General features: G+C 46.9%; 2 protein-coding genes across 2 annotated transcripts in view; both read right to left on the reverse strand.

Annotated features, from left to right (window-relative positions):
- Positions 1 to 3,761, reverse strand: part of AK7 (adenylate kinase 7) — a 36,778-nt gene extending 33,017 nt beyond the window's left edge. Inside the window, exons 1-5 of the mRNA XM_069735500.1 lie at positions 3,653 to 3,761; positions 2,389 to 2,571; positions 1,578 to 1,686; positions 237 to 331; positions 44 to 154 (exon numbers count right to left, since the gene is read on the reverse strand). Coding sequence (XP_069591601.1) covers positions 44 to 154; positions 237 to 331; positions 1,578 to 1,686; positions 2,389 to 2,571; positions 3,653 to 3,739 — 585 coding nt within the window. The 5' untranslated portion in view covers positions 3,740 to 3,761. The remainder of the gene's footprint in view (positions 1 to 43; positions 155 to 236; positions 332 to 1,577; positions 1,687 to 2,388; positions 2,572 to 3,652) is intronic.
- Positions 3,762 to 17,931: 14,170 nt separating this feature from the next.
- On the reverse strand, positions 17,932 to 23,751 carry GSKIP (GSK3B interacting protein). The gene is made up of 3 exons (XM_069735516.1): positions 23,521 to 23,751; positions 21,013 to 21,273; positions 17,932 to 19,507 (listed from the first exon to the last, which is right to left on the reverse strand). Exons 1-3 carry the CDS (start codon positions 23,584 to 23,586, stop codon positions 19,346 to 19,348), a joined length of 489 nt encoding a protein of 162 aa, XP_069591617.1. The 5' UTR covers positions 23,587 to 23,751; the 3' UTR covers positions 17,932 to 19,345.
- Positions 23,752 to 23,783: the final 32 nt, after the last annotated feature.

Here is a 23,783-nt window from a genome sequence, read left to right on the forward strand (position 1 = left end):
ACAGTCAGCCGCACGTTCTCCGCTGCCTCCACATAATACTCACAGATTTCCCCATCTTAATCACCAGCTTCTCAACACTTAGGTGATCCTTAAAGTTTAGGTGACATTTCCTTCTGCGATAATCATCTTCAGTGAAAGGGATTTCAGGATCATCCTTTATAAAGAGAGAAACCGTGAAAGTGTCACTGTTGGGGACCACGTTACAGGCTGTGACGCACTGACTGCAGACCACCTACCGGATCCAGGGGTCTGCTCCGCGCCCAGGTCAGGACCGACGATATTAATATGAACAGCTTCTGGCTCTCAAAGTTTTCAATCTCAGTGAAAAGAGCTGGAAAATACAAGACGTGGCGGAGACGTGCGATTATAGACCCCTCACACTGCTCCATACTGGACTGATAATCCGGCACCCCCGTGGTCCTGAGGATACCGGATTAGTGGTCATTTACTGTGCCATTCTTTCTTACGTCCCCCTAGTGATTCCCCCCATAACTCCCCCCAGTGATCTTCCCTGTGACTCCCCCAGTGATCCCCCCGTGACTACCCCCCAGTAATCATAACCTGGCTACATATCCAACAGATAAGGCATCATTTTATAAGATGGAAATACCCCTTTAATTGAGCAAACTGCATATGCCGCACCTGGTACAATGTGCAGGATCGGAGGGGGTCCCAAAAGTCAGACCACCACAATTATCAAGTGATGGCATATCCTAGCAATATATCATTTTATAAAGTGGGAATACCCTATAAGAAATGTTTCCCATTGGGTTTACTGCTTATTAGTGCATTAAACGGGTTGTTCTATCCTTACGACAGGTCATCAGTATCAGATGGGTGATGGCCGGACACACGAGACCCGCTGATTGCAGCTCCTTCAGCGGCTGGATGACCACAGTGTACAGCACAGCGCCATCACTGTGTAATCGCTATTCTCAAGTACTGCAGCTCAGTTCCTATGGTAGTGAATACGATCGGAGCTGTAGTACCAGGATCGTCCACTTCACGGAGTACAGAGTTGTTCTAAGTCTGAGCACGATACATCCAGTAGCCACAATGTAGGACCCAACTAATCTGGGTCATTAAAAACTACAACAGGAGGAAAAAAAGCAGGAAAAAAGCTCCACTATTCTAGAGAAAGCACCACAGAAAAAACAGGCAAAAATGCTTACCTGTCCAGGCCTCATATCAAATGCACTCTCATGGTGCAGTGGGCCCGAGTAAAGATGGCGACTACACAGGTATGGCAATACCAAATGAGACAGCCAGCCTACAATCAGGGATTGGCCGCTTGGCACACCAGTGCAGATAAATCTGGGTCATTATTGTCTACTTCATAGACAACCCTTTAAGAATGAACAGGTGACAATGTGCCGGTCCCCACAGTGTGATCACCCCTGGCGATGGGGGTCCGCCTGCCATCTTTAGGTGCTGCCTAGTCTCGGTGCGTGCTGTGTATTCATTAGTTACTCTAAATTACGCCTAGAAACATTTCCTTTAATGGACCTTCCTTTTAAATAATGTACAGATTACAGGATCCTCACTGGGATCTACTATGGTAGAGGAGATCCACCCACCGGAAACGGCCCACGACGCCTCCTCGATCTGCGTGGGGTCCTCGGTGACGTTGTAGACGATCACATCACTCTCCAGGAGATGATGTAAGAGCTCGTCTCTGCTCGATATCTGAAACACAGGAGAAGCGGAGCCGGATCACAACCATGTCACATGGGTGGGGGCAAACTTCAAAAAAACTGACCGTCACATCCAAACATAGACTAAGTGTGAACAGGTGCTGAACCTAGAGTCACCAACTCGTATACACTCAAACAAAAAAGCAGTACACTGTAGCGCCATAGCTTGCAAACATGAAATATGAAAATTGAATTGCATTACTGCATTAGAAATATGAAACAATTGAGAAAGTTTAGCGTATAAATTGGCTAATTCATGTGTACCTGGTAGCCACGTTAAGGCTTTTCTCGTTCCCAGGACCTAGCAATGCCATTCCTCTTTTAGAATAAAGTCTTCATCTGTATGGGAACCTAATATGAGTCCTCTCTTAGACTGAAATCTTACAGAGGACTCATATTATGTTCCCATGCATATGAAGACTTTATTCTAAAAGAGGAATGGCATTGATAGATCCTGGAAACGAGAAACGCCTTAACGTGGCTACCAGGTACACATGAATTGGCCAATTTATGCACTAAACTTTCTCAATTTTTCATATTTCTAGTGCAGTAATGCAAGTCAATTTTCATATTTTATGTTTGCAAGCTATGGCGCTACAGTGTACTGCTTTTTTGTTTGATGGGTGGGGGCAGACCCCCAGCTCCATACAGTACAGGGAGCACTGCTGTGCGCAGAGAAGAGGACGTTCATTACCACATAAGACTCCAACGGGAAATGCAGCTTCTTGTCAGAAGGTTCGGACAGAGACCCCACAACCTGGAGCAGTCCCGCTCTGGTGTCACCGCTGGCCGCCTCCAGTACCGACTGCTCCTCCTCCTCCTCGACTCCTTCTTCTGCTTCCTCCAGCGACGCTCCGGACACACAAGACGACAGATACTGCGACAGGAAGGAAAGCAGATCAAGTCCCTCCAGGAAAAGAACACAGAGCATGTCCCCGATCTGCTTCCTATCACAGGGAGGACGAGGTATAGACACAGCACAGCGCCCCCACCGGCCATAGGTTGGGTATGGTATTGCAGCTCTACTAGAGCTGAGCTACAACACCAGACAAGACTGCTGGATACGAGAGGCGCAGGATTGGGAGTAAACAACTGATTCTCAATGCTACGGCTGTGGTCCTCCAATCCCATGACAGATGGGGGGCCGACTTCTGAGACTCCCCACCGATCCTGACAACTAGGGGGATCCAGAGCTGGTATACCACCCAGCTGTGCCAAGGATCCGCAGCTGACCCTGTTTCTTGCAGAGCATCGCTTCCGTCCACCCGGCTGTTCCCAGGATCCGCAGCTGACCCCCTTTCCTGCTAAGCAACACTCCCTACGACCTGGCTGTGACCAGGATCCGCAGCTGACCCCCTTTCCTGCAGAGTAACGCTCCCGACCACCTGGCTGTGACCAGGATCAGCAGCTGACCCCCTTTCCTGCAGAGCATCGCTCCCGTCCACCCAGCTGTTCCCAGGATCCGCAACTGACCCCCTTTACTGCAGAGCATCGCTCCCGACCACGCGGGTGTGCCCAGGATCCGCAGCTGACCCCCTTTCCTGCAGAGCGTCGCTCCCGATCCTCCGGCTATACCCAGAATCCGCAGCTGACCCCCTTTCCTGCAGAGCATCGCTCTCGACCACCCGGCTGTGCCCAGGATCCACAGCTGACCTCTTTTCTGCAGAGTATCACTCACACCCACCCGGTCGTGCCCAGGATCCGCAGCTGACCCCCTTTCCTGCAGAGTGTCGCTCCCGATCACCTGGCTGTGCCCATGATCCACAGCTGACCCCCTTTTCTGCAGGGGTGGACGGGGTCAGGTGAGGGCCCAGGACTGGTGAGTATCACGTGATAATATGTTTAACTCCTTCCTTCCCCTTACACATAGATGTGAAATGCTAGACATTATTATGGGATTGCTATTCACACTGACAGACCTAGATCTGGAGATCATACAGTCTAACTGCCGCCGTTACCTGGCCGATGTTCCGCGCCACGTAAGAATCTAAGTTATTGATGAAGATCCTTTTAGGTCTCACGATTCTTTCCCCTTCTTCCGCCATGTTGTTCTGCTGGTTGCTAAGATCGCAGCGGTCGCTAGGGGGCGGGGCGTAAGTGTCGCTTTCCGCGTTGCCATGGTAGCTTGAAACCCGCGCTAGTCAGGCGCCACCAGGGACACCTACAGCAGGCGGTTCTCGGGGCTTCCCAGAAACAGGCAGCGCGACGGACACCCATGCTATTAACAGTGAGGTCTGACGCTGCTGCGCAGTGCGCGGGCCCGGGGCGGGAGGTGTGCTGCTGTCTCTGACCCTCCCCGTCAAACGCAGTTTTTTCTTTCAACTATTCAGCACTGTTAATATATCTGCTTGCTGTCAGTGAAAGAGACCAATTTTTTTAACACCCTTTAAGAGTAGACCTTTTTTTTACCCTTTAGAGCAAGTCCTCCCCCAGGTATTTTGTTGTACACAAATTTTTTGGTGCAAATGTTAAGTTAGTGCAACTTTGTACTGAATCATGCAAGGTTATGTTCTAAAAGGTGACCCAGTGCAGCCAGTCGGGCCCTGCTGCTTGTCCGAGGTGTGTGCAAAGAAAGAGAGCAGTGAGGGAGACTGCTGTACTGATAGATTGCCTAGGCAGAGGACAACCCCCTTAAAGGGAACCGGTCACCCCCCCAGGCGTTTGTAACTAAAAGAGCCACCTTGTGCAGCACTGATGCTGCATTCTGACAAGGTGGCTCTTTTAGTTATGCTCCCTGTACACGCTGAAATAATCACTTATAAAATGTGCCCCCTCTTACCCTGAAATGTTCCCGGAGGCGGGTCTTACCTTGCTAATCAGATGCATCACAGCCGTCACTCCGGACCTGTGCGCGCCGGGCGCCGCCTCCTCTTGCTTCATTATCGTCCCCGGCGCCTGCGCTGTTATTTTTTTTTTTTAGGCATGCGCAGTTGCACTGCCCTTCATACTTACAGCGCAGGCATGGGGACGATAATGCAGCAAGTGGAGGCGGCGCACCTGATTAGGGGGGAAAGTCCCGCCCCAAAAACGATTTCACGGTAAGAGGGGGCACATTTCATAAGTGATTATTTCAGCGTGTACAGGGAACTAAAAGAGCCACCTTGTTAGAATGCAGCATCAGTGCTGCACAAGGTGGCTCTTTTAGTTACAAATGCCTGGGGGGGGGGGTGACAGGTTCCCTTTAAAAGAGCATTTTGTTATTTTTCACAATATTAGTGAATCTGTGTGAACTAATTTCTAGCAAAAAAAATTGCAACAAATACCGGAAGACAAAAAAAAAGTCACAAATGATGTCTTGGCCTTGATTTTTTTTTTAAGTTTTATGTGGATTTTTCTGCTAAAAAAAAAAAAAAAAATCTGTGTGAAAAGAGAATTAGACTTAGGCCGGGATCACACATGCGAGAAACACGTCCGTGTCTCGCATGTGAAATCCAAGCTCTGGCGCCGACACTCCAGAGCGGAGCGTGCGGCTCCATGTGTTGCTATGCGGCCGCACGCTCCGCTCCACAGTGCCGGCATCAGAGCTTGGATTTCACATGCGAGACACGGACGTGTTTCTCGCATGTGTGATCCCGGCCTTACCGGTAATTTGATTTCTAGGAACCCTCCACGACAGCACCATAGGAGGATACTGCCCATCCTGATAGGGACAGGAAACACAAAGAGGTCAAATAGCCCCCCCCCCATTTTCCCCAGTGTGTTTATAAAGCACTACACAGGTATGAATGCTTTAATATTTATTTACATCACCCACAAAAACAATAGGGTCGGACTACCTCTGCTGTCGTGGAGGGTTCCTAGAAATCAAAGTACCAGTAAGTCTAATTCTATATTCGCTAATCACCCTCCACAACTGCACCATGGGAGGAATGCCAAAGAATCATTTTTAGGGAGGGACAAAGGCCAATACAGTATTAGACATTAAATCTAGTCTAGACAAAATAGCAAACCAAAGAATTGCACAATCATAAAAACTATATATAATATACTAAAAAATCAATATAAAATATAGATGCAATCGTATGGCCACTATAAATTATGAATGGCAGACCATTCGGAATTTTGAATAAAAAAGACCCCAAAATGAAAATCAAATATATATTAATGTATATCAAAAATGGAGAAAGGCAAATAAGGTATAATAATTTATATCTTTATTAAATAACAAGGTGGCACTACAAAGATGTGCCTGTGCTTGGAGACACACTAAATATATATGTGCTAAAAAATAGCCTATAAAGAGAGCAATATTCTGATACTTATAGCACAAAGCAGTGAACGGACGCAACAGAAGGTATAATATAAATACTAATAAAAGACCGCTTTATTACTTGGACCTCGTGGCATGCAAAGGTGTATGTAGGACACATACATGCATATAAATGCAGGGGGAACCTAAAGTATAGAACCTAAGTACTCCAGGGCATATACATCAAGTGCAAATTACTAATAATTTCTATACACAATATAACAATAAGTGCGTGATATAAAATCATCAAAGAAAATATAATGTAAATGTGTATGTAAAACCACACAGTAATAAAGTGCCACAGTGCAAAAAAATGTATACCCCTTGTATGTATATATATATATATGCCCAAACGAATGGGAGGGACTGGCAGCAAAAGCCAACCACTACAACCTAGATCCGTCTGTCAATACAGCATCCGTGTGCCCCAAACACACACCAAAGACCGCCAGGCTCCAAGCAATATAATATATAGTGCTTATAATACATCATGGTCACTACCTCACGATGGTCCGTTCCTCCAAGCATAGGAACACATGCAGCCGCACGCTCCGCTCCGGAGTGCCGGCACCAGAGCTTCATTTCCACATGCGAGACACGGACGTGTTCCTCGCAAGTGAAAACAAGCCCTAAGGGTCAGACTGCTCCTCCATGGAGATCTTCCTTTCTCAGTCGCCCATGACAGCACTACCAGAGAGAGAGGGAATCCGCCCTTCAGGACAGGAAACCTACAGGATAAAAAGGGCGGTACCTCTCTCCTGCGTCAGTTTGGTTTCCTGTCCTGACAGGGAACCCTCTAGGATGGTACCTGAAGATCCGGAGCCGACCAGTCGACCTATGACGGCGGGGAGGCCCCTGTCACGGCTGGCGCGGTATCCGACGCCGCCGCTTCTGGGTCCGATGGGGCTGCAGAGTGCGCGGAGGGAAGCGCGGCCGCCTCCCCAGATTGGGGTAGGGGCTTCGGGGACCCGGTGTGCCTCGACGGCAGAGGCACTTCCTGGTTCGGAGCGGTGGCGTGGTGTGTGTAAGGACACCAAGATGGCCACCGCACCGGATATAGAAAGCACTACTTCCGGGTCCCGGGCAGAGCGCGCATGCTCAGTGATCCAAGGGGGATCAGCGCTTTCCGGGAACGCAGCCCTGGAGGAGGGGGTGAATCGGCGCCAAAAGATATAGTATTTAAACACCGCTGTGGAACCGCTCCTTGCTGCATGCAGTCCTAATAATGGAGGACAGCGACCAGCAGCTCCAGCAGGCGCAGCCCTTACAGCAGCAGCCACCGCAGCAGCAACGTCAGCGTCAGCGGCACCACCAGCGCAAGCCAGATGACCAAAAGAAAAGGTCCTCTGCAGGCACCCGCAGTACCCGTTCCAGCAGCCATTCCACGCCGCGGAGTAAAGCCAATATGCCTAACCAGTCGACACCACAGACTACGGATCTGATACAGGATCCTATACCTCCTCCAGAACCGGTACCTGTGGCTGTGCAAGATGGGTGAGTGATCTTCGTGAAAGTTCACCAAATAATTGGGGTCCCCCTTTCCGTTTGTTTTTAGGCAAGAAAAAAAAAAACGGAGAAAACTAAGAATAGAGTCTGCCCCTTATGCAGTGAACCCCTGTTGCAAAACTGGGATAAGAAATTGTGTGGCTCCTGTATAGGACAAGTCCTTTGTGAAGAAACCCCTAGTTTCGCCTCTGAATTGCGATCTGTAATAAGATCAGAGGTGGAAACAGCATTTAAATCTCTTAAAGGGGAAGGGGTCAAGGAAAAAACACCTGTGCCCTATTCTCACTCTGATTCTTCTAGCCCTGAGGGGGACGCTTCAGACAGACAGGGTTCCTCCTCCTCCTCGGATTCTGAGAGCGGAGGCCGTCACTGCTTCCCATTAGACGAAGTAGATGCCCTTGTAAAGACCGTAAGATCAACCATGGGGGTTGTAGATCCACGTCCTGACAAAACAGTACAGGACATTATGTTTGGGGGCCTAGGACAGAAAAGGCGCAGAGTCTTTCCACTTAACGAGAATATTCAAGCATTAATTAAGAAAGAGTGGGAGAAACCAGAAAGGAAAAATTCATCCGTCCCCTCCCTTAGAAAATATCCCTTCGAGGAAGAGGCTTCTACGTCATGGGACAAGGCACCAAAACTCGACGTAGCAGTAGCCAAAGCGTCAAAAAAATTCGCATTGCCCTTTGAGGACATGGGAACTCTGAAGGATCCCCTCGATAAAAGAGCTGATACTTTCCCTAAAGGGGCCTGGGAATCGGCAGGGGGGTGTCTAAGACCTGCAATAGCAGCCGCATGTACTTCCAGATCTTTAATGATTTGGATAGATAACTTGGAAAAGCAACTAAAAGACGGCGTATCTAGACATAAAATGATTGAATCAATTCCCATGATTAGAGGGGCGGCAGCCTTTTTGGCAGATTCATCAGCCGATTCAGTCAAGCTTACTTCAAAATCGGCAGCCCTGTCCAATGCAGCTCGTAGGACGCTGTGGTTAAAAAGCTGACCGGGCGACCTACAAACCAAACAAAAACTCTGTTCAATTCCATGTGAAGGGAAATTCTTATTTGGGGAAACCCTAGATGACATTTTACAAAAAGTGGGGGATAAGAAAAAGGGGTTCCCTAACTTAGCCGCACCATTTGTTAGACGACCCTTTTGGAGTAGGAAGTTTTTTCGGAGACGTCCCCCAAGGGAACAGAACAGATGGGATGATGGGAGAAGGAAGGATAGGGGCTTCCTCTTCGGTAATTCTCCAAGAGATAAAAAACCCCCTAAGTGACACCTTCCCCAGGGTGGGAGGGAGATTGTCTCAATACCTTCCGGCCTGGGAAAAAATTTCAACCAATTCTTGGATTTTAGATCTGATTTAGGCTACGTTCACATTAGCGACGCGCCCCTATGTTTAATATAGGGGACGCGTGCGTCTTTTTGCACGCGTTTTCCGACACGTGCGTCGTTTTAGACGCTAGCGTCGGACGCAAGAAAACGCTACAAGTTGCATTTTTCTTGCGTCCGATTTCGGCAAAAAACGACGCACGCGTCGCAAAACGCGCGCGTTTTTCCGTGCGTCGCCGCTGCGTCGCCGACGCAACAGCGACGCGACGCTAATGTGAACGTAGCCAAAGATGGGACTTCAAATAAACTTTACCTCCCTTCCTCCCCAAAACTATGTGGTCACCCCACTAAAACCCTCACCTCAGCAACAACAGGCCTTGGAACAAGAAATTTCAAAGCTCATAATGAAAGATGTGATCCAAGAAGTTCCCCTACTGGAAAGAGGCAAAGGGTTCTTTTCCCCACTATTTCTGGTCCCAAAACCGGATGGTTCTTTCCGCACAATAATCAATTTACGGAAACTAAACAGTTATGTAAAAAATCAATCCTTCAAAATGGAATCAATAAAATCAACAATAAAAAACCTGTTTCCGAATTGCTTCATGATAGTGTTGGATCTCAGCGACGCGTACTATCATGTCCCCATCCACAAAAATGCCCAGAAATACCTCAGACTAGCGGTAGTCATGGGAGGAGAAATAAAACAATACCAGTACAAGGCCCTTCCATTTGGCATCTCGGTAGCGCCTCGTATATTTACCAAATTGGTAGCGGAAATGATGGCCCACATAAGAGAAAAAGACATTCTAATAATACCGTATCTGGACGACTTCCTGATTGTCAGCAACTCGGCCCAACATTGTCGCCAACAATGCGACAGAGTGATAAAAATCCTAACAGAGTTAGGTTGGCTCCTAAATCTCCAAAAGTCAAAACTAGAACCGACCAGGGTTCAAGAGTTTTTAGGCCTCACTTTGGACTCGATAACACAGGAATGTCGTCTTCCAGACCATCAAAAACAGAAAATATCAAATCTTGTGTCCAGAGCTCGTTCAAACCCTCATATGACCCTGAGAGGGGCGATGTCACTGCTGGGGTCCCTTTCTGCTTGTCTCCCGGCAATACAGTGGGCACAAATTCACACGAGGGATCTCTAGTGGGATATTCTGAGGAATCAGGTTACACTGGGGGGACACCTAGAAGGAAACATGTCTCTAAATTCAAACACTATTCGTTCCCTAGCCTGGTGGTTAGATCCCAACAACCTATCAAAGGGGGTTCCGTGGGTAATAGACACATCTCGGATAGTTACCACGGATGCCAGTCCCACGGGGTGGGGAGCTCACCTGGACGACAGTATCACTCAGGGGGTCTGGACAGATCAAGAATACGAGGTATCTTCAAATCAAAAAGAACTTTGGGCAGTGAGTCACGCTCTATCATATTTTCTTCCCAGCCTACAGGGGCATCATGTCCGGGTTTTTTCGGACAATCAGGTAGTGGTAGCCTACCTGAACCATCAGGGGGGAACCAGATCCCAAGCCCTAATGAAGGCCACTTCCCAGATCTTCACATTAGCAGAAGTCAACTTCCTATCCCTCTCTGCGCTGCATATAAAGGGGGTAGAGAACCAAAAAGCAGACTTCTTAAGCCGTACCCGGTTAAAACAGGGGGAATGGGCACTAAACCAAAGCATCTTCGATCGGATCACCAAAATCTGGGGGGTTCCTGTAATAGATCTCTTTGCCAGTGCAGAAAACAGGAAAGTAAGGGAATTTTGTTCTCTGAGCCCCAGGGGGGGTCCTCGGGCTCTAGATACATTTACGATTCCATGGTCTCAGGGTCTAGCATACGCGTTTCCTCCTCACATTCTTATTCCGGCTGTTCTGCGGAAAATCAGGCAGGACAGGGCGAGAATCATCCTAATAGCCCCCTTCTGGCCCAAAAGGGTCTGGTTTTCCTGGCTGAGAATTCTATCGGTCTCCGATCCCTGGGTTCTCCCGGATCTTCCGGATCTCTTATACCAGGGACCGGTGTTCCACCCTCAGTCAACAAACCTCCACTTGACAGCGTGGAACTTGAAAGGTCACTACTAAGGGCAAGGGGCTTTTCAGATAATTTAGTGTCTACACTATTAAAAAGTAGAAAATCAGTAACAACTAAAATCTACGGTAAGACCTGGAAAAAGTTTTTGTCCACCTCTGGGGTAAAATTACAAAACGGGGTCCAAGTGGTCAAAATATTAGAATTTCTGCAAAAAGGCTTAGATATGGGCCTCTCGGTGAGCACCTTAAAAGTGCAAATAGCGGCCTTAGGTGCATTATACAGTGAGAGTATTGCCTCTAACCCATGGGTAACAAGGTTTATTAAAGCTGCGATACGGTCTAAACCTTTAAAAATCAGAAGCCTTCCGACCTGGGACTTAAATTTAGTCCTATCAGCTCTGACAGAACCTCCATTCGAGCCCATAGATTCATTACCACTTAAAATCTTATCCTTCAAAACGGCCCTTCTCACAGCTTTGACAACTGCCCGTAGAATTAGTGACCTCCAGGCTCTATCTGCGAACCCTCCATTCACACAAATCATGGATGATAGGGTAATACTAAAAACAGATCCCGCTTATCTACCCAAGGTTGCTTCCAATTTCCACAGGTCCCAAGAAATAATCCTTCCCTCCTTTTGTCCAAACCCTAAAAATAAAAAAGAGGAAAAGTTCCACACTCTAGATGTGAGAAGGTGTTTAATACACTACTTAGAATCCTCCCGACAGTATAGGAAGGAAGGGTCTCTCTTTATCTGTTTTCAGGGACCTAGGAAAGGACTCAAAGCCTCCAAAAGCACTATAGCTCGCTGGGTAACTGATGCGATAACCTTGGCATACTCGTCCACGGGAAACGCAGTTCCTGAAGGGCTCAAGGCACATTCTACAAGAGCCATGGCGACCTCCTGGGCCGAAAGGTCGGAGGTACCGATAGACAAAATCTGCAAGGCGGCCACCTGGTCATCACCTTCAACCTTCTTTAGGCACTACCGCTTAGACCTAGCCTCTTCGTCTGACTTAACCTTCGGAAGAAGGGTCTTGCAGGCTGTGGTCCCTCCCTAAAGCAATGATCTCTGTAATTCTCTCTGGTAGTGCTGTCATGGGCGACTGAGAATACGGTAGTTACTTACCGATAACGGTATTTCTCAGAGCCCATGACAGCACCTGCTTATTCCCACCCTTTCAGGTGCGGTGAGCACCTTATTATATGAAATGTGTGTTTCTAATATTAGGCACGGTGTAATCCTGATAAGTATTTTGTTAAAATTGTATATTTTCCTGTTGTCACTAACCTGGAGGACCTCTGATGCTATGTAAACCAAACTGACGCAGGAGAGAGGTACCGCCCTTTTTATCCTGTAGGTTTCCTGTCCTGAAGGGCGGATTCCCTCTCTCTCTGGTAGTGCTGTCAAAGCTCTCTCTGGTAGTGCTGTCATGGGCTCTGAGAAATACCGTTATCGGTAAGTAACTACCGTATTTTTTCCCCTGATGGCGTTACTGGAAACGACTGGGAAAAAAGAGGCTTGGGATGACTGGACTTCCTGGTGGACCATTCCCCTTAACTCTTCTATCAAAGAGGGCTGTTTCTCTTCAACATTTTTTTTTGTGTAATCTTGACACAGGCGTTTCTTGTGAGAAGAAGGTAGTTTACACTTGGCGTAAGACAATACGGTCCGTATATTACAGGCGTAAGACAATACGGTCCGTATATTACAGCCGTAATACGCTGAAAAGTCCCCCAAATAGTGGTCCGTAGCTCCTCCGTAGGCAGGGTGTATCAGCGTATTTTGCGCATGGCATCCTCCGTATGTAATCCGTATGGCATCCGTACTGCGTGTTTTTCTCGCAGGCTTGCCAAACCAACATACGGCAATACAAGGGATCCATGTGTAAAAAAATATATATGTGTATATATATATATATATATATATGTATATGTCATTAGACACATATATGTATATATATTATTACTTCATACAGCGCTAGATAGCTTTAAAGCCGGTAATTCAATTGCCGGCTTTTGCTATCTCCTTCCTAAACCCGACATGATTTGTGACATGGTTTACATACAGTAAACCATGTCATATCCCCATTATTTTTGCATATTCCACACTACGAATGTTAGTAGTGTGTATGTGCAAAATTTGGCCATTCCATCTACTAAATTAAAGGGTTAAATGGCGGAAAAAATTGGCGTGGGCTCCCGCGCAGTTTTCTCCGCCAGAGTAGTAAAGCCAGTGACTGAGGGCAGATATTAATAGCCTGGAGAGGGTCCACGGTTATTGGCCCCCCCCTGGCTAAAAACATCTGCCCCCAGCCACCCCAGAAAAGGCACATCTGGAAGATGCGCCTATTCTGGCACTTGGCCACTCTCTTCCCATTCCCGTGTAGCGGTGGGATATGGGGTAATGAAGGTTTAATGCCACCTTGCTATTGTAAGGTGACATTAAGCCAAATTAATAATGGAGAGGCGTCAATTATGACACCTATCCATTATTAATCCAATACTAGTAAAGGGTTAAAAAACACAAACACATTATTAAAAATTATTTTAATGAAATAAACACAAAGGTTGTTGTAATATTTTATTCAACGCCCAATCCAGTCACTGAAGACCCTCGTTCTGTAACAAAAAAAAATAATAAACCAACAATATCCTTACCTTCCGAAGATCTGTAATGTCCAACGGTGTAAATCCATCTGAAGGGGTTAAAATATTTTGCAGCCACGAGCTTTGCTAATGCAACGTTGTTCGTGGCTGCAAAACCCCGGAGAATGAAGGTAATGTAGGTCAATGACCTATATTTACCTTCATTTGCGGTGAGGCGCCCTCTGCTGGTTGTCCCTAGATCGTGGGAACTTTCCTAGAAAGCTCCCAGGCTCGAGTTCATATGAGGGCGCCCTCTGCTGGTTGTCCTAACACCGCTGCGTATTTCTCGCAAGTCACACTGCTGGTCCGTGTGTAATCCGTATTTTTGGGGCTTCCATAGACTTTCATTGGCGATTTTTTTGTGCAATACGGTGACAAACGCAGCATGCTGCGATTTTCTACGGCCGTAGAAAGCCGTATAATACTGATCAGTAAAATACGGCAGATAGGAGCAGGGGCATAGAGAATAATTGTGCCGTTTGTTTTGCGAGTTTTACGGACGTATTTTCTGCGCTCTTACGTCCTTAAAACTCGCAAGTGTGACGGCGGCCTAAGACAGATGGCATATTTATGGGAAAACTTGTCTTTCCTTTTTGGAGCAGGATCCTTGTCTCCATTAAAAGAGGAGAGAAGTAACAAAAAGTGTAACTGCTCCAAAGATAAAGAGACACCAAAGCCAGGCACCTTTTTTTCGGACTATAAGATGCACTTTTTTCCTCCAAAAATGTGTCGGAAAATGGGGGGTGCATCTTATAGTACGGATGTACCGGCTGAGGTGGGGGAATGATGGAGCAGCGCGTCACAGAGGCCGAAGCCGGCTGCTGCAGCTGACTCCTATGCCCGCTGCTAAAGAGAAATTGAATATTCACTCCACTCCACGGGTATGGAAAGGAGTGAATATACATTTTTCTTTAATAGCGAGCACAGTATTATGCGCTGCTGCCCAGCGTTCGAGTGTGCCAGCTACTTAGGCAATGAATATTAACTACATTCCACTCCCATAGGCATGGAATGTGGTGAATATTTCTTCCCTTTAAAAGCGGCACACTTGAAAGCCGTGCGGCTCACATTGTGCTCGCTAAAGAGCAATGAATACTCACTGCGCTCCACGCACACAGTTCTGCATGGAGAAAAGTGAGTATTCTGGCAGCTGCCCTTGGTGGCTTGTAAGCAGCGCATGACATCCCTGCCATGCGCTGCTTACAAGCATAAAGCAGCTGCTGGCACCGGAGCAGGACGCTGCAAGAGCGCCAAAAGAAAGTAACAATGTTTTTTTTCTTTTCTGCTAGGGGCCATGCATACCAGGATGTGGATGGGGGCCAATCATACAAGGATAACGATGGTACCATGCATACCAGGATTGGGATTAGGCCAATCATACCAGGATAAGATGGTGTCCCTGCATACCAGGATGGGGCCACGCATACCAGGACAGAAATGGGGGCCCTGCATGCCAGGATAGAGATAAGGGAGCCATGCATACCAGGATGGGGGATATTAAATCGAGAGTTTTACATTTTTTGCTTCAATTTTTCAAATGTCCTCCTTTAAAACCTAGGTGCATCTTATGGTCCGGTGCGTCTTATAGTAAAAAAAAAAAACACGGTACCTACTGAATTCGGGACAGCGCTGGGTTCTGTAGATGCAGAGCATGAAGCACGACCACCCTCCATCATAACACAGACCCAACCTTGTGGTGTCTTCAATCTGGGATCCTTATGGAGGAACTGAGATCCCAGCACGACATCTTGATAGGATGATCCTCCCCCTCTTCTTGGAACGTCTCCAGGTGCAGATGATTCCAGACTATTACTGGTGTGCTCAAACTCAGAGAGCACCAAAAGATTATGCCCTGGCCAAGCGCTCCAGAAGTCTCCCCGGCAAGTTTTTCCATTGTGGATCGCAAACGGAAGTGACGTCACATGTCCGCAACTTCGCATCTGATATCACTTCTGGCTACCGCCTGAGGCAGAGGAGAGCCGGGGAGCTTAGAGAGGCCCCCAGCTCCTGCTGCCTTGCTTTACACGAACTGTAAACATAAGGATGAATGACCTCGGGGAGATCAAAACATCCAACACCGCGGAGACACCATCACGTGTTTCTCAACGCAAGCAATAAATAGCCAGGTCTTTCACCGGGAATGAACAACCACGGGAAGGGCAGCATCCAAAAGGAAAACCACCTATGCCAAAACATGGTATACATCCACAGACAGCTGTTTCGGGGTATTTGTCCCTGATCAGTGTGGAGTAGGAAACTGGCTATTAGTAGCAGTGCCTGGTAAAAGGACTATAAACATAAGGATGAATGACCTCGGGGAGATCAAAACATCCAACACCGCGGAGACACCATCACGTGTTTCTCAACGCAGTGATCCAGAACACTGCCCCCATCCCTTAGGCTAGGTTCACATTGTGTTAGCAGCAGCCCGTTCAGCACATACGCTAACGGGCTGCTGCTAGCGCAAGTGCCTGCGCAAATCACGCTAGCGCAGATTGAGCTTCTGCTAGCAGTGACGGACCCGGAAACGCTGCAGCCAGCGTCTCGGGTCCGTCACTCAGTGATGGAGCATCACTGGCGCATGCCCATTCTGGGCGTGCGCTAGGCGATGCGTCCGACATTGCATTCAATGTCGGCGTTAACGGAGTCAGTTACACCGCGTTATGCCGCGGTGTAACGTACTCCGTTTAACGTTGCCCCTGAACGCAATGTGAACCAAGCCTTATGGGAAATATGCAAATGCATGTTTAAAAGCTGCGGAGACACCATCACGCGTTTCTCAACGCAAGCAATAAACAGCCCGTGGTTGTTCCTTCCCGGTGAAAGACCTGGCTATTTATTGCTTGCGTTGAGAAACACGTGATGTGTCTCCGCGGCTTTTCTACATGCATTTGCTTTACACGAAGGCGCAGGAAGGGTGGAAGAGTCCCGTGTCCAAAGGAGATGGGAGCAGCTCACAGGAGGGCAAGGCCAGAGCGATGAACCTCAGCTGCCCGGCTCAAAACATGTCAAATAGGCAGTCTGTCACAGAGCACCACAGCAGGACCTGCTTATGCCCCATAAGGACAGGAAAAAGCATTGCAGAGAAGAAGTGCAAAAATACTGTAAGGGTCCAGCGATCTGACAATATATTCTGGGTTCAGGCCAAAAGCCGGGGTTCTGCCCTGAATTAACAGAATCAGAGAAGACCCGAGGTCGGGCATTATGACCTGAAAACCACGCGGCCATGTGAATGGTGTTCTAGGAAACAACACCAGCGCGCTCCGCTGCCTTCGTAATCCTGACTACCGCTGGCAGCTGCTGCAGATCATCACCAGGTTTAGGCTGTGGGCGATTTTGGCCACAGCGAGAATGTAGTCGCACTGCAAACCTCAAGTTACCTCTACCAATGGCTCAGATTTTTTGTAACTTGCAGCTCGTAATGTGACCACATTCACTTCCATGATGCAATGTAACAAAGTGATCTTTGTGTTAGGGAAAAGTCAGACGGACATATAAGCCAAACAAGGATCGCAACGCAGTGCCGGACTGGCCGGCAGCTTCACCGACCTGAGTGTGCCAGCTTCATGCTCAGGTCAGGAAGGTTGCCTGGTCAGTCCAGGCATTGCTTTGAGATCCTCGTCTGGGTTATATGTCTGTCTGACTTTTCTCTAACACAAAGATCGCTTTAGTCCACTGCATCATGGAAGTGTGACCGCTTTATGCTTGGGTCAGGAAGGTCGCCGGTCAGTCCAGGCATCTCGTTGTGATGCCCCGTCTGGATTATAAAGCCATCTGACTCTTCAATTACAGACATAGTAGCCACAGCCTTGGTGGTATCTCTGATCCATCGGGGGGCTCAGCTGTCATTCACCCTTGGGTTCCCACTGTTGATCACAGGGCTTGAGATAGCACACATCCATGGCACGTTGCCTTTAGCAAAGACCATCCGTTACATAGAATGCAGTGCACAATGTATGTTAAGGAGTTAAAGGGGTGCATCCAATGGTGATAATAGCCAATTGGGGTTCTTCAGGGAAAGTTGTAAAAATTGATTCTCCAACAGCATCGGCGGCTCAGAACATTTCTAAAAAGAAAGAAAAATCTGGCAATCTGAGTGCTTTGCTTTATGGCTGCCTGCTGCAAATTCCGGTAAAAGTGACATGTTAATATGGCCACGTATTCTATGCTTCTCCCCCATTTTGTACATTCGTTAAAGGGGTTGCCTTATCTTGACAATCCCTTTTACGCGCTCTATAGAAAGTCTGGATATCACAGACCAGACATCCCCTTTAGGGCCCATCATGGATGGCCGTTTGGTGCAGCCAGTCCATTTAATACCACACAAGTGCTTGGATGCGCACAACTGTCAATAAGGGGCAACATGTCCTGTGCCTGGAGCTAGAAGCTTCCGGCCACCACACGTCTTGTATTACTTTACATCCAGCCAAGAACTCAGACCAGACGTCTCTGCATAAATAAAATTTTATTTTTTTCTTATTTTAGGCCAAGACAATAAGAAACAATAGCCAGAACCGACCGGTCACCGGTCCCGATATCTTCACACATTCATACAGTACATGATTATTACAATCTGATGAGACAATAACTGTCCACTATAAATAGCAGGAAAATAATATTAAAGAGCTACCAAGAAAATGCTGCAATCCTCGGCTCAGAGGGAAAAAAGGGGGAAACTGAAGGGAGGAATGAAATCTGTGAGATTAAGAAAAACGGATCAGCTTTGGTTTTCCAAGAAACAGCGCCACCCACATCCGTGGCTGCATCTGGTATTACAGTCCGGCCCTATTCAATTACAATACAAGATGCAACCAATGGACAAGGAGAAACGCCTTTCTAGGGGGGAGGGAACCAATAATTTCATAAGGATTTACACTTACAACCCCCTTGTTTTCTGGAAAGGCAAGCGAAGTTCACAGATTGATGGTTAAAAGTGGAGTTCCTCCTTAAGTCGGCATTCTGTGTGTGAACTAGGGTGAAGCGCAGCTGATTTTACCTTGTGAATCTGACATTACCCAAATGTGCGTCAATTTCCACTCCGGATTTTATCTGCACCTCGTGGATTAATACTTACAGCAGGGGTGTCAAACTGCATTCCTCGAGGGCTGCAAACAGGTCATGTTTTCAGGATTTCCTTGTACTGCACAGGTGATAATTTAATCACCAACTCATTATGTGTGTAGGTGATTAAATTATCACCTGTGCAGTACAAGGAAATCCTGAAAACATGACCTGTTTGCGGCCCTGGAGGAATGCAGTTTGACACCCCTGACTTACACTATATTAAAAATCCCACAGATTGGACAGCTCCGTGTACTGAAGAGGAGGCCAGAAAGCAGAGGATTCTGGGAGTTGTAGTTTAGCAAAAGCCACTCAGTATCTACCTAGGACTACAGGAACACAGTGACTATCAGCCATGCAGGATAAGCGCCATTTTTGTTTTTTTCTCCCTCTTCCCTTATTCCTAGGTCTTTTAACAGTTACGAGTTAACCCTTTATGGGCTTGAGTAAATCCGGGCGTGGAGGGGGAGATAGGCGCAAGACTAAACCAATAATAAATTTTTAATACAATCTTATATCCTGCAATCTTCCATGTACATTATAATTTCCTGCTTTCAAGATCTCTGCTTGCAGTCAGTGAAAAGTGACATTCTGCTGTTTGCTTAGTCCTAGCAGCTGAGGGCTTGCTACAATGTATTGGTGCAGGCAATGACATTGGATGAAACTGAACAACACCATGGCGGACTGTCTATGTAGGGCAAGCGATTCGATTTTTGCTAAAATACTGTGTGTAGGGAATAGCCAGCGGGTGAATTATGAGATGGGGATTTAAAATAAGAATAAAATCCGTATCTGTGCAGCGATCAGGACTGTCCATCGTTTTTCAGTGCCTCTAGCCTCCGGAGCAGTGCGTTCCCGAAAGCTTCGCGGTACGCAGGACTGAGAGAGTCCAGTAAGGAGTAGATGGTCTCGTGGTACTGACTGCAGCAGCCTTCATCCACGTAGTCGTATGCAAAGCCGACCACCTGAGGGGACAAGCCAGGGAAGGATCAATGAATGCAAACTGAAAATAAAAGCTGCAATGATGAGCGTCCACACCCTGCCAACAATATCAGACCCTTACCCGGGCAGCCATTTCTCACTTTCCTTTTTTCCTTCCCTTCATCCATAGCCATCACTTTTTCTATTTTTCTAACAGCGTCGCGGTATGATGTTGATGTTTTATTAGACACCGATCGCTTTACCACGTAAGGTATCGTAAGGCCATCATTTTTTTCACTTTAGATTTTATGCCAAACGCTAAAATAAATCCAGTAAGTTTTTTCTACAGGTCAGGACGGCGATGGGGACAGCAAATGTATATTTTTCTTGTTTTATTACTTTAAATAAATAAAAATCTTGGTTCCGGTCGCCATATTCTGCGGTACAAGCTGTCGTCTCTATCTTGGCCGTCTTGGGAGTTATACGACTTTTTCTGATCTCTTTTTATTCATTTTTTTTCTCTTTTAACAAACTGCGATTTTGACATTTCAATTCTTATTCTGTTTCAGTACTCGCTGCATAGGGTAAAGATGATCATTTTTGTTTAGTTTTTTTTTAAACTAGATTTTGCTATTTATGTTTTGGGATAAAGGGCGATGATATGAACTTGTATATATTTTTCATCCTTTTTTTTTCCCATCTATATTTTTTACATTTGTTAATGGTTCCACCCTATAGGGGACATAAACCTTCAGCCGTCTGAGGCTATGTGCACATGCTGTAGATTTTGCTGCGGATCTGCAGCGGTTTTCCCTGAGTTTACAGTACCATGTAAACCTATGGAAAACAAAATCCGCAGTGCAAATGCGGAAAAAAACGCGCGGAAACGTAGCATTGTTTACTCTGCAGCATGTCAATACTTTGTGCGGATTCCGCAGCGGTTTACACCTGCTCCGTAATAGGAATCCACAGGTGTAAAACCGCAGGTGGAATCTGCACAAAATCCTCAAAAAAACACAGTAAATCCGCAGTCACTCCGCAGGTAATCCGCAGTGCGGTTTACCTGCGGATTTACCAAAATCAGTGTGGAAAATTCCGCAGGACTTTCAGCAACGTGTGCACGTAGCCTGAGGGCTTCGAAAATACAGCAGTGTAAATCCGATCTGTGGCACCTGCTTACAGGCTAACAAGGTAGATTCAGGGGCTTACAGTAGGCCCCCAGCTGCCACGATAACCCATAGTATCATGATAAAATTAAAGGGGGGGTAGTTGTCAAACACACATCCCTCCCCCCAACCGAATCTTCTCTTAAATGCAGCTGTCATTTAGTAAACGTTCGTGTTCGGACCTAGCGTTGACCGCAGCTGTTACTCTCTAGTGCCAGCTATATAAGATGTAAAGGGATAATCCTGCTCCTCGCACATCCGCATAAGAAGGTTACAGCTGCTTCTGAGGTGGCGTGTGTCGGCCGTTCACCCGCTATTGTACTAAAGGGACGGGTCGAATCCGCCATCAGATATCAGCAGCTCTCACCTGTACCACGACTCACCCTAAGGCCGGCATCGGTCAGCTCCAGGCAGTACCTGGCCCCCTCCTTTATCTCCACGTTGATGTAGGCCACGTCCACAGCACATGGTAAGTTCTTGGACACGAACATGTTGGCGACGGCGAACAAGACATCATTTACGACAGCTTCAGCCTCCATCCTCATGTCCTTCACGTCCGTCCCTTCCACGTCTCGCAGGTCCGAATCGCTGTCGTAGATGACGTTAATCGGCAGCTCTAGAGGATTACAGTCCACTTCCATTCTCTGCATGAAGACAAATGAGAACAGTGTAATAAAACAAGCGATGGGTGCCCAGATTAATAGAAGCAAGACTTAAAAGGGATGTTCCTAACATGGCAGTACCCATGAGTAGCCAAGGAGCAGGATGTGGTGTTCTGGGTGATCTCCGGTATTAATGGCATAACCTAAGAACAGGCCGTCCATATCTAGGTCCTGGACAACTCATTTAAAGGGGATGTCTTATAAAAGCCAAAATAGAACACAAAAAGTTCTACAACTTTCTTGATCGGACATAAAGTGTTTGGGGGTCTCGGAATGACACCCTCTGCCCATACGCTCTGTACGATATGTCATCTCTGATGACGCCACGCAGCACTTATTTTCCCGTCTTTTTCAGTACTTGGAATGGTAAAATGGATGGCACCATACAAAACTACAACTATCATAATACAAGGAGAAAGATATAGAGCATTGATGAACATTTCATTAAACAAACTTTATTCCAAAAATGGTACAAAGACATATAATTTAATATCTGGTATCATAAATTAGTAATAAGAGCAAAAATGAATGCTTGAAGATAGTGAATAGCCACACACTAGTTGCAGGCAAACAAAGGCACTAGTGTGCCTGGCCTGAAAAGCAAGCACCCATGCATACAGCAAAAAATGTCCATAATAGGACTCCATAGTGGCACCATAGATCATGGTGGCTGACATGGGGGCAAAACTTACCAGGTACGAGGGCAGGGTGGGGAGACAGCCGGGAGGTGGTCCCCGACGCGCGTTTCGCGGCCGCACAGTGCCCAAGGGGATAACTGTATTGTGCCCAAAAGGACCTTAAAATAGCCCCACCTCCCGGCTGTCTCCCGGCTGTATTATGATATGTTTTGAGTGGATTTAGTGAGTTCGGGGGTGATTGGCTATATTTTCGCCAGACCTCGTTTCCTTACATTATGCAGTTGGGATCTCTGTTTTCAAAACTACAACTATGTAGGTATGGACGGAAGTATAAAAATAAAAGTTATGTCTCTTGGAAGAAGGTAAAGGGAAAAATTAAAGAAAAAAAAAATGAAAACCAAGTGCAAATTTAAGAGATTTAAAAGTGTGTTTCAGACAAGGAGAATTATTTAAAGGGGTTATCCAGCCGATTAGAAATATTCTCAAGAAGGCGTGCACTGGTGTAAAATGGATGACTCCATGCTCGCCCTCACCTATCCCTTGTAGCTGCTGTCACGGTGCTGACCTCTAGGGATGGGTGAACCTGAACGGTAAAGAGCAGGCGTACGATGATGAGAGTATTCATCAGCCGGCGACTGTGCAATAAATAAAAATATGGCGTGGGGGTCCCCTCTATTTTTGCAAACCAGCGCAGGCAAAACCGACAGCTGCGGGTGACAACCTTCTAGCTGGTTATCAAAAATAGAAGGGTCCCACACTGGTTTTTTTTTTATTATTTATTTAGCGTACAAGTGCCGGGTGATCAATACTCCCATCAGCAGCTCCTGCTCTCACTGTTATTAGCGGCAGCAGGTGTCGGATGATTAGATCAGTAGTCCCATCAGCCAACACCAGTGACTGGAGGTAAACTTCATACCTCTGATCATAGCTGCAGGCGCACGCTGTCATTTCACAGCAGGGGCACCGAGGCTCTCTGACCGGTGGGAACAATTTTACCACCAACCAGAGACAGTGTTTGCCGTCCTGTCATGCACATGAAAGCGTGGCAAACACTGGATGCTTTGTGCCCCCATTTAAGTGAATGGCGACCATGCCCCATTCTGGTACCTGAACCAAACTTTTATTTTTAACTGTTCGGCCAGACCCAAACACCCACGGGTTCACCCATCACCAGCACTGTACTGACAGCAGCCAATCAGAGAGCAGCTTATATCTCCTCAGTAGAGATGTGAAAATGAAAGCTGCACTCTAATTGGTTGCTATGGGTAACAAGAGCAGAGGGCCAGCGTAGGGATTGCAACAGCTAAGGCTGCCGTCACACTAGCAGTATTTGGTCAGTATTTTACCTCAGTATTTGTAGCCAAAACCAGGAGTGGGTGATAATACAGAAGTGGTGCATATGTTTCTATTATACTTTTCCTCTGATTGTTCCACTCCTGGTTTTGGCTACAAATACTGATGTAAAATACTGACCAAATACTGATGTAAAATACTGACCAAATACTGATAGTGTGACGGCAGCCATATGCACACACACACACAATCTAACGCAGAAATAAAGAATAAACAAAGCACCTCCCACATCTCTCACCTGCTCAATTCCGTCAACTACTGCGAACGATTCCGTACAATCACGACACTTCCGGTAAAGTGTCATGTCACCTGACGTCACTTCCTGTCCAAATAAACCACTGGCTAAATGATTGTCACCTAACTGTAGGATGTGCGGCCATTTTCTGGTAGATTATTTTCTGTAGAATAGAGGGGAATAACCGTAGACAAACTGGCTTCACTGTCGGTGCAAAGTGACATCAGATGCCCTGGAATAAAATGGCGACTTATGGCAGTGCAGCC

This window comes from Ranitomeya imitator, chromosome 1 (assembly GCF_032444005.1).
Source record: "Ranitomeya imitator isolate aRanImi1 chromosome 1, aRanImi1.pri, whole genome shotgun sequence".
Lineage (NCBI taxonomy): Eukaryota > Metazoa > Chordata > Amphibia > Anura > Dendrobatidae > Ranitomeya > Ranitomeya imitator.

Excerpts from the sequence above, each read along its gene's own strand:
- GSKIP (XM_069735516.1), bottom strand. The coding sequence starts at position 23,586 with ATGACACTTTACCGGAAGTGTCGTGATTGTACGGAATCGTTCGCAGTA. Across the intron at positions 21,274-23,520 it reads TAGTTGACGGAATTGAGCAG|AGAATGGAAGTGGACTGTAA; the intron begins GTGAGAGATGTG and ends GTCTTCATGCAG. Across the intron at positions 19,508-21,012 it reads TGACCGATGCCGGCCTTAGG|GTGGTCGGCTTTGCATACGA; the intron begins GTGAGTCGTGGT and ends TTGTCCCCTCAG.